Here is a 10924-nt window from a genome sequence, read left to right as displayed (position 1 = left end):
ATGAGTTTGCTCCATCATGGCCCTTTCGATTAGCCGTAGCAGGTAGCTCAGACTCAGGTAAGACAACTATGATTATTAACTTGTTAATGGGTGACAAGAAGGCAAAGGAGGATGGTAATCGGTATGTACTATGTGATGCAGTACTTTTAGTTGGCAGATATCTTGACGAGCCAAAGTGGGCAGTTGTACATGATTTTTTCGAAGAGGAGAAGATCCCATTCACTGCAGTAACCCATAGTGAGATTCCAGAGATTGACTCCTTCGACCCTACTCAAGCTACTGTGGTAATCTTTGAGGATCTGATGGATGCACCTAAAAAAATCCAGGATCTCATCACTGGTTACTTTACACATGGACGACACAAAAATATTTCATGTATTTATGTAGCCCAAAGATTCTTTGCCATTCCTAAGGCTATTCGAGAAAATGTTAACTACATCTCACTGCATGGAGGTCATGGGAGCCTTACAGATACCAAGAGAATCATCCGCCAATATACAGAAGAATCAGAGTCATTAGCACCAGTAATTGATGATCTTACTCTGCAACGTGAATTTGTAGTGTTTGATCTTAGACGGTCCAAAAGTGATCCACTGTCCATTCGAGTAAGATGGGATACTAGTCTCAGTTCGATCACAGAGCAATCTCAGTTCAATCCTAGTTCGATCTCAGTTCAATCTCAGTTTGATCCAAGTTTGAACCCAGTTCGATCTCAGTCTGAACCCAGTTCAATCACAGTTCAATCCAAGTTTAGTCCCTATGGTCAGAAAGCTGTATTTGAAGCAAAAAAAGGTGGACACTTGATTGAATTTGCTCGGGTATTTCCATCCCCTAAAGAGCGTCAACATTTACTTGTACCTGGTGTCTTAGCCAAGAATACAGATACCTGGATTAAATTTGTCTTTCGGGAAGCTTATGGACTTTCTGGTAAGACCCTAGGAGCTGACTTTCAGGATTTCTTAGCAAAAGTACAGGGTAGGACTGCAAAGACTGAAACTCTGAAAACTGAGAATGTGAAGGAGTTATTCTCCCGATATGAAGCCCTGAAGTCTAGTCGCCCTCTGGATAATAAAAAAATAATAGAAGGTATTGAAGTCCTTCTACAGATCTTTTCTAAGAGCCACATGGACCGTCGAGCATTACAAGTAGGGATTAATAGTATCTTGTGAGAATATCAAGTAATTCGTTTGCAGAAGCTCTAAGAATCATAGCACTTTTTTTACGGCCTTCAAAGTCAATCCTTAACATCTTAGCCTTCAACCCTATTGCTCCTAAGGCACGAGAAGCAAAGTTCTTAGTCATTGAATTACTTATATGATTTACATAGTTCTTATAGAATGTATTGAAAGGCTCGTCGATACCATCTGGATATGTACCCCTTAGAAATTGATATAAGGCAATTTCTCCACTATCACAACCTATGGCTATAAGCTGTTCGAGAAGCCACTTCCTAATATCTTCATATGGCTCTCCATCTATAATTTTCATATCCAGTCTTTGTGTAAACAATTGTGTAAAGTCCACATTACTTGCCCGACGAATGATCTGAACTAACTTATCCCTAGCAAGTCCCAAGGCTTGTAGAGGGTCATTCTCATCACTAATCTTCTTTATAATCTGTCTGTATAATACACTGGATAATCCTCTATGTGCTGTTTTTGGAGTGATTACTCCACAGTTTTGGTACTGGTTTATTACGATTGATGTTGACATGGCTATCTTTCTTTATGTAAAAAAGAATTATTCAAAATTAAGTAACTATTCAGAGCAGTCCTTGCACAACTTGTCCGTTAAGTCACTTGGGCTTACAGGCATGAGACATTCCCTACACAACTCAATATTAAGCTCTGCAAGTCTCGGGGTATGGTCCTCCAAAGTTCGTGGACGACCGGAAGGACCGGAGGAAGGTGTCCCGTTAGTCGTATCCTGCTGTAAGATAAAATCATCATATTCATCTTGGTCAGCCTGAATAGCGGCCCTGATTTGTTGTATATCATTGAAAGTTAACCGCTGCCCATCAAGATTTTCCTCATTATAGCGTGTTTCATTGATGATTTCCTCTATAAGCGCCTCTTCTTCATAATGGACAAGGTAGTAATCCTCAACTACCTCATAGTCACTCTCAATCAGTCTATGATATGTTCTAGTACCACGTCGAACATAACGTCCTGTATCTGTATTTAAATATACAGGTTGCTCTTCAGGTGGAGGTGCAGTTTGTCTACGGACAAGCCTTCCATCAATATAATCATGGGATTCCATAACTATTCGATTAAAGGTATCTCCACCGATAATAATTGGACGTCCAGTTATAGGGTTAGCTATATAAGGGTAAGACATGTCTTTTTTCTGTATGTGTCTACATACCTAATAGTTTTCTTCAATTTACAATAACCAAGTGACATGGTCATCAGTCCTTGTCGAAAAAAATGCAAGGATACCTGATGATAAAGTTACATGGTCATCAATCCTTGTCGAAAAAATGCAAGGATACCTGATGATAAGGTTACATGGTCATCAGTCCTTGTCGAGAAATATGAGGATACCCGATAAATAAGCTACTCCTGTTGAGTCCATTCGTTCCACTCCCAGTTCAGTCCCCAAGGGTCGCCTCCCCATCTTTGTTCACTTAATGCATGCTCTATGGTTTCCCTCTCTTGGGGGTCCACGACCATCCCATTCCTAAGCATTTTCTCCATAATATAAAGCTGATCCTCGGTGAGGCGGTCTATCCATCTTTTATAGAAGTCGTTTACATCTTCAAATGATATCCAGTCAATATTCCTTTTTTCAAACGGCTTTCCAAGAGCTTGGACATGCCCAATTGTAGTAGCATAATTTTTCCATCTCTTATATGCTTCTTGACGAACCTCCTGCCACCACACACTATCTACTTTACTCGCTGCAATAAGGTCAGTATCTGGGATCTTTGCAACAATGCGTTCGACTATTTCTACTGGTAATCGGTCCAACATGATGTTATGTTACTTATACTATAGCCATCTTCAATTACTGTATGCCCATTACAAATGGATAATAAATATAAACTAAATTCATACAGGAGCCACTTATGCAAGAAGTTCTGCTAAGGTTTTCTCAGCCTCATTCATAGTGACAGCTCGCTTTGGGGAACCTGTTAATGAGTCCTTAGTTACATTATAATACAACTCGAAGAGGGCCTCAAGTTTGTCTAAAAGAGCTTGTTTATTCTTGTATGATTCACGAATCTTTGCTATCTTAGCAGTATATGCTGCATTATCTGGGAAGAGTTTTCTGGCCACGAACTTCACATATGATACAGGAGAATTTGCCGTCTGGATTCGCTTGATATACTTCACATGATCCTGGACAAGGTAGCTGGTTTTGCTAAACCCAGATACTAATGCGACTACTATAGTGTCTTTCAATGCACGGATAATCTTAAGGACAGTTTCATCAGAGACAATGGTGAACTGATTGTGTGATGCATCATAAATAACTTTATCACTAATGCTGTCAGTGCTGTTAATAATGCTTGCTAATTCGGTATATGTTGACATGATTCCTTATACTTTTTTGTACTTTGTAATAAATAGGAATCTTCAAATTGACTTTACATTCAAGCAAGAAAAAATATATATACCTACTGTAAATCCAACCGCATTCTTGGCAATCATGTCCAGATAACCTTGTTTGCATTTTTCACATGGCAGTATCCTGCGGTTTCAAACTTGAGAGCTTTCAATGCTTTGGATGCATTTTCTGGACAAGTGATAAGTGTAGGACTACTCGGCTGTTCCTCTAGAATAAATCCATCTGTATGGATGCGTCGTACTTTATCCTTATATGGTTCTAATAACTCTGAAGTCGTCTTCCGTCCATGTGCTAATAAGAATGGAGCGATCCTAGGATACTCACCCTTGAAGGGACTACCTGGGTTTGTGAACTGGAATCGCCACTGGTCAGATCCTACTGGTACGATGGAGTCAAGTGTGTGGCCTTCTGGAAACTTGAATGGATCTGTTTGATCTGTGGTGAGTGTCTTGTAATTGCGTTTCCTCTGGCAGAGTGCTCCCCATAGTGTATTGAGAACTCTCTTTGCAACACGACCGGCCACGCCACCCTGGTTCTTTATATTGAAGAGAAAGTGGACATACTCACCAAATATTACAGTCCCAGGAATTCTTGCTTCTCTGTCATATATCAAGGCATTTGGCTTTCCATCCTGGATTAACTGTATATCGAGACCAAGTTTCTTTGCTCGTTGTAAGTCAATGAATGTATAGACTCCCCTCTTATTCTGTCGGAAGAGAATGTCATTACCACTTACCTTGCCCTTTGGGGCGCTCTCTGGGAGCTGGCACGAAATAATCCATACAAGGCATAACCTCTATGGTCTACAAAGTCTTTGAGTATTTGAAACTTACCTTGTCGGATTGGAAAGTTTGCATTTGATTGCTGAATACTTGGATACAAACTTGTCACGTCGTATTGCCTTCCATAGCCCTTCCATTCATTGTCTGCCCAGATAAGACCTCCCATCATTGCATCACTTATCCACTCTGCTTCGACTGGGTCAAGAGGATCATTGGCTGGAACCCCTACACTAAACCGTTCAAAAAGCCAGAGTGCAGTTCTCTTGTATGACCAGTTGTGGTAAGATAAGTCGATTCCTAGACCGAACTTCTTTGTAGCCTGTAGGAAGGAATCCCGCTCTTCATGGATCCTCTGGTATGTTTCCTCAAGTGTTTCATATATTCCAGTTTTACAATTCTTCTCGATAGGGATGAAGGAGTAACTATCAGAGTTCTTACCTTTCTGAAACTGTCCAACTGTAAGAGACTTAACTGTCTTACCATTGTATATTGTTACTACATTATTAACCCCATCTTCACGATAAACAAAGGGAGACTTTTGTTTTCTATCTAATTTACTAGGGTGAAGTCTTCCGGGATTCAGTGCAAGAGAGTAGTGGCCTTCAGATAGGATGAGGGTTGCACGTCTGTCAGATTTGCTCTTGGAAATTCGAGTGGAATCCCCTACAATATTAAGTGCAAGGCTTCCTGCAAGTTGTTCAATCTTATCCATATATGAGACTGGAACTGGAGCATCACGATTGAGACCTAATGCCTTTTTGATATATTCAGGCTTTTTTATAGTCTTGGGTATTTTAGAGAATATACCATAGATATGCTTCAGGCATTCATACAGGCAATCATTTAGCTCTCCATTGCATCCCCCTGCAACCGGTGGAGCATCTCTCACATAAATTATGAATCGTTCAAAGTAATCAGGATCTGCATCATCTGGTAGTTGTGCTTCATCATAGTGGTCCAAGAGTGAGAAGAGGCTGGCTGGTTGGTTTCCTGATGTCCATCCACCGGGTTTCCAGTTTTCATAGGGGAGCAGAATCTGAAATTTATGTGTCGGATACCGGGATTGGAGTTGCTGTCCAAGTCTGGCAATAGCTCCTCTAGAAAATCTTGCGCCTGAATACTGTAGTTCTTTGATATCTGGTCTTGTAGGTAAAGCGCGTGCAATTTTTGAATAGGCCATTTGATATAACTATGAATTGTATTCAATTGTAATATAGGTTTTTTATATAAAAAATATAAGATAACTAAGAGGCGCTTATCTTATTAAAAGGAGTCAATCATATCACAGGCCTCATCAATATCCAGCTCGTCTACAAATCCATTAGCGGCCTCCCACTGGCGTTCCATCTCGGTCTTTGGACACTCCTCTGGGATTTCTCGTGCCTTACCCTTATTCATCTTCATAGTTTCATAACCGGAGGTAGTAGGGATAATCTCGGCATCATGATCCTCCTTATATGCTCTTATTAAATCTGCAAGCTCTTTACGGCTAGGTGTTTTAGATAAGTATCCATTATATTCGATCCAGTCCTTGAAGCGGTCTACTACTTCCCTAAGGTAGTACTGGTACTCGTCTTCAATACGTGTTGTGGGACATTCCTCTACTTCAAACGCGAGTATTTCCCAGTCATACTCGTCTGACGCGTTTTGGTACTTAGCCCATAAATCCTTACCTGTATTGTAAAGATCATTGAAGACCTGGTCCTTTGAATTCTTGACCCATGGCTTATAATCCCATCGGTGCCTTTCATGCCAAGCCCAGTGTGCTCGAGTACCTTCCTTTGGTTCAGGGTCCCAGTCAACTTCTAGTTCTGTGTCGGGTTCTGGGATAGGTTGCTCTTCAGGAGCCGGTTCTGGGTCAGGCTTAGTGACAGATGCAGAAGATTCTGCGAGAGACTCGGGTTGTTGTTCAGGAGCTGGGTTCACAGTTGTAAAATCTGAGTCAGATAGCAAGTCATCTAAAACGTCATAGTCATCATCAGCTTTAAATGCAGGTTCCTCAGCAGGCGGCTCATTTTCTTGATCAGGTTCCTCATCAGATAGATAACAGTCCGAGAAGCTATCTATAGGTTCATCAGTATCTGACTCTATAGGAGCTGGAGATTCCTCAGGAATAGGATCCTCATTGATGACAGGTGCGGGTTTTACCTTCAAGCAATCGGGCTTAAGTGGTACTGGTGGTGGAGTCTTTTTGGAAACTGGTTTCTCTTCAGTAGGCTTCTTCTCGACAGAAGCGGGTTTTTCCTTAGCAGGTTTCTCAACAACTGGCTCTACTTCCTCTTGATCTACCTGTGCTTCCTGTATGTCTTGTGTCTCCTGGATTACTCTACTAAAATTCTTCGCAATTTTTGCTTTATCTAGTATGTAATAGTTTATTCTAGCACCTGAACGTCTTGGGCGAGTTTTAGGAATAAATTGCTTAATCTCCATACCAAACTTATTATCACTAAGTGTTTTGTTTTCGCCCTTCTCACTGCACCAATTCTGGTAAGTGCTATAGAAATTTGTACAAGGAATTTCAAGTGTATCACAATTGTCGGGCCACATCATTTCAAGGTAATATTGTATGAAACGCTGGGGATTTGGAATACTTGCTTCAATTAGCTCCTGTTTCATTTGAGTATCAGGAATAGATCGGGGATTGAAGCTAGTTAAGTCTCGGCTAAGTAGATAGGACATGAAGGAACTGGCTGTATCTGGATTTTCTAATACTTTTACTAGAGAACTGAAGTATTCTCGATTACCCTTATATTTGGCTGAGACGTTAAGAGCTACAAATCTTTCATCTCCCATTTCTATGCGAATTGGCATAGCATGATTACTCAGGATCATGTAGCCAGCAAAGTCATCAATAACCTTCACATCTATTCCTTTTTCCTCGATAGAGATGTAAGGCTCAGTGATTAAACTCTTGAGTCAATTATTTGCTCCATGCCATTCCTTGCCTGTCATATCACATTCATTGAGGATAATGAGTTTTTTGGCACGAACAGCCGCATTGAACCTTCCCATTACATCTTCAAGACGCGTAGTGGAGAGGAAGTTTTCACGGCCGAGAATACGTTCTCCGATAAAATCGGTTAAGATATTCTTACCACATCTGGGGGGACTGCGCATAATAATTGCTGTACCGGGTTTTTTGTCAGGATTTTGAACCAGAAATGCAAGCCAGTTGAGGATGTACGTGGTTAACTGCTTGTCCTCTGCACACCATACCTCATGAACATGTCGAATGATTGGATTAACTAGGTTCAGTTTGATGTGCTCAGCGGGTTGAGCCCTGAAACCTAGAAAGAGATTGAAGAATTCAGGATTATACTTTGGTGCATTTGGGGGATAAGGCATGAAATTAACATCTGTATAACAGATCTTTGTGACTGAGGCTTGGATAAGAAGGTCCTTTAACTTGATGGATGTGGTCATACCATCATCTTCTCCTGCATCTGACCGAATACTTACCTTGTGCTTAGTAGAAATTCCCTTGAGATCTGCAGCAAACTCGAAGTATATGCTTCCATTATAAGCCTTCTTTTTCTGATCCACATGCCGGACTTCGTGGTGATGAAAGCCACAGAAGCTGAGATTGCTGAATTGATGCTTTCTTTTGTGTGTGTACCTATACACTTTTTAAGAAGGTCATCGTAGAAGAAACGGTTGTTGGGGTTAAAGATTGCTGGAACTTGAGCGGCCATTTTTTGTTCTATCAAATCGAGTACTAATTTATAGTTACCTAATCTTCAATTGCCGAATATTTTTTTCCAAAGATCTGCACTCCTACCAGGTTACCCTCCTGTAGTCCTGTGGTCCTGCGGTTCTGCGGTCCTCCGGTTATATCTGGTTATCTTTTAGGGGTAAAAAAAAACTATAAACCACGAACCTTTACGACTGCTCTAAATCTTCCCTTCCCCCTTTTCAATCCACGTATATCTAGTGAAATCCACACCGCTCAAGAGCCCACCTTACCATTATTTGCTCTTTTCTAGCGTCCGTTAACTCTTTATAAGCCTTTTGATACTCCTTCCAATTAAGCTCATGAAGTTCACGATTTCCAATACCCTCTTCCTCAAATGATTGACCAAGAGCATCCCCCGCTTTTTCCTTCTTTTCTACTGCCCTGTCGTATGCCTCCTCGGCTTTCTCATATCGCTTCCACAACTCGGCTTTACAACAATTGTACCAGAGTCTGTTTATTTTGAGGTGCTTTCCAAATTCTTTGGCCGGAAGGTTTCTGACTATTTCTGCTACTATATCCGGGTCGTTGAGGGGCGATGCCCGCATTTGGATCCATTTACGGATTCCATAGATGTCTACAAGATCAAGTCCGAGGTTTTTGGCAAGATAAGTGGCTGCGTGTAAGTTCATCATTGTATATTACTTATGGTATACCCATTGTTCAATTACTTATTTTTTCTGACGGGGAAAGTGGCCATAGTTCGGTGGTCATAGTTCGGCGGTCATAGTTCGGCGGTCATAGTTCAGTGGCATAGTTCGGTGTCCCAGGTATGTAGATAAAGGGTGGTCATAGCTTAAATCGGGTTTTGGAGCCTGAGGGGCTAACTAAGGTGGCCATAGTATTATCATAAGTTTTTCGAACTGTGGCCAGTACTATGACCGGATATTCTGTCTGATTTTGGCTTTATTCGCGTTTTTATCCACTTTTTAGTAGTCTGGTCATAGTGGTCATAGTGGTCATAGTAGTTTTATGTATAAGAAAAAATGGATAAAAAAAAGGAGTTGGAAAGTAGTGTGACCAGCCATGGCCACTGTGGCCATGGTGGTAGTATATATGGGGATTCCTGGGACCTGCAAGGTCCAAATAGGTACTGCGACGGGTCGTTAGACCCAGAGGTGGGTGGTGCTTGCACCTCCCACATCCAGCCCGACGACTGTTACCTTTCACTTCGGTAGGTGTTATATGGGCTAATGGTGTATGTAATAACCTATTATAAATGATAATATTAATGAGTTTTTTTTTCTTTTTTTAGGTTTTTTTCACGTTGTTAAAGCCAAACTTTAAAACTGATCCCATTTCTAAGGTACCTTTGTTACCTTTCACTTCGGTAGGTGTTATATGGGCTAATGGTGTATGTAATAACCTATTATAAATGATAATATTAATGAGTTTTTTTTCTTTTTTAGGGGTTTTCACGTTGTTAAAGCCAAACTTTAAAGCTGATACCGTCGGACGAAACATACCAGGTAATAAAGGACTAGTAGAAATTGTTTGGCGGAAAAATTCTAACGCTCTACCAGGATAAATGGTATAAATCCTTTTTTCTCCATTTTTTTGGTACCTTTGTTATTTTTTACTTCGGTAGGTGTTATATGGGCTAATGGTGTATGAAACAGCCTTTGGAAATGATTAAAGTATATAAATTAGGAACCAGGATGCTTAACAATTTTTTTAATAAAGTAATTAATTACATACACATAAAATTCTTATATAGAAAAGGTCTAATAATTAATGATTAATCCTTACTTTTCTTACTTTCTTGATGGTATTGTCTTTTTATTTTGATAGAGAGTTGGTAAATATTATATTAAAAGACTTCTTTTATTGCAGAAGCTTAATTTTAATTTTAAATCTTGTTAAAAAAAGACTTTTCATTTTCGGTAAAGTGTTGATAGGACTAATAGTATATGTTATTGCTTTTATAAATGTCATTAACTTGGTTTTAGTTCTGAATAAACGAAAATATTAGTGTGCGGACAATGCTTAATTTTATTGGCTAGTAAATATATGAATTGTGATTGTAACACAAAAGTTACTATTTGTTTACCTAATTTTTTTGTACGTCCCTTTATTTTTTTTTGCTTTTTACACACCTTATACCTTTGTTTACTACAATGCAACAAGAAAACTCTGAACCAGTTTTGTATCAAGGAAAGGCTTTCACCACTTGGAAGCAAGCATTTGAAACTATTGAAAGTCGGGCAAAGCAGCAAGGGTTTAATATCATATATAGTCGTGTTGAGAAAAAATCTGATGGAACTTTTCGTAGACGTACTGCACAATGTGAACATCATGGTAATTATGTTACAAAATCCAATAAAGAGACAACAACAAAACGTCTAGGCTGTGCTTGGCATATTAATTTATCAGAACCTACCTCTAAAAATCCTTTTAAATATGTTTATATTACAACACTTCATGATATCCATTCACATAATCTTAATCCTAATATCATTCAATTTGGAGATAACAAATACATACCTCCTGAAATTATGAAGGAGATTGAATTTCTTACTATTAAATGCAGAATGGGAGCTGCTACACAAAGACAATATCTTGAAGCAAAGTTCCCAGGACAAATAATTTATGATAATGATTTGTATAAAGCAATTCAACATTTTCGTCCACAAAATAAAGATGATAGTAATGATGCAGCTAAATTGTATACGAAATTACTTGAATTATCACAAAATAATCCAATGTGGAAGGTTGCGATCAAATTTGATAATAATAATACTCTTACACATTTATTCTGGATGACGCCATCTCAGTTAGAATTATGGTATCGGTATTCAGATATTGTGGTACAAGATGTAACTTGTAAAACCAATAGGTA

General features: G+C 39.5%; 5 protein-coding genes across 5 annotated transcripts; all 5 read right to left on the bottom strand.

The window, feature by feature from the left end:
• Positions 1-2558: 2558 nt before the first annotated feature.
• On the bottom strand, positions 2559-2975 carry OCT59_000964 (uncharacterized protein; the record flags this gene model as incomplete). The annotated part of the gene is made up of 1 exon (XM_025325292.2): positions 2559-2975. The coding sequence occupies one exon, from the start codon at positions 2973-2975 to the stop codon at positions 2559-2561; it is 417 nt and encodes a 138-aa protein (XP_025181762.2).
• A 93-nt stretch (positions 2976-3068) lies between these two features.
• On the bottom strand, positions 3069-3539 carry OCT59_000963 (uncharacterized protein; the record flags this gene model as incomplete). The annotated part of the gene is made up of 1 exon (XM_025329730.2): positions 3069-3539. The coding sequence occupies one exon, from the start codon at positions 3537-3539 to the stop codon at positions 3069-3071; it is 471 nt and encodes a 156-aa protein (XP_025181761.2).
• A 113-nt stretch (positions 3540-3652) lies between these two features.
• Positions 3653-5535, bottom strand: OCT59_000962 (uncharacterized protein; the record flags this gene model as incomplete). Its single annotated transcript, XM_066139232.1, has 2 exons — positions 3653-4329; positions 4407-5535. The coding sequence occupies 2 exons, from the start codon at positions 5533-5535 to the stop codon at positions 3653-3655; spliced, it is 1806 nt and encodes a 601-aa protein (XP_065988655.1).
• Positions 5536-5618: 83 nt separating this feature from the next.
• OCT59_000961 (uncharacterized protein) lies at positions 5619-7148 on the bottom strand (the record flags this gene model as incomplete). The annotated part of the gene is made up of 1 exon (XM_066139231.1): positions 5619-7148. One exon carries the CDS (start codon positions 7146-7148, stop codon positions 5619-5621), a length of 1530 nt encoding a protein of 509 aa, XP_065988654.1.
• A 123-nt stretch (positions 7149-7271) lies between these two features.
• OCT59_000960 (uncharacterized protein) lies at positions 7272-8720 on the bottom strand (the record flags this gene model as incomplete). Its single annotated transcript, XM_066139230.1, has 2 exons — positions 7272-7889; positions 8319-8720. The coding sequence occupies 2 exons, from the start codon at positions 8718-8720 to the stop codon at positions 7272-7274; spliced, it is 1020 nt and encodes a 339-aa protein (XP_065988653.1).
• Positions 8721-10924: the final 2204 nt, after the last annotated feature.

Source organism: Rhizophagus irregularis, chromosome 1 (assembly GCF_026210795.1).
Source record: "Rhizophagus irregularis chromosome 1, complete sequence".
Taxonomy (NCBI): Eukaryota; Fungi; Glomeromycota; class Glomeromycetes; order Glomerales; family Glomeraceae; genus Rhizophagus; species Rhizophagus irregularis.
The sequence above is the reverse complement of the archived record's forward strand: the minus strand, read 5'-3'. Positions and strand labels throughout refer to the sequence as shown.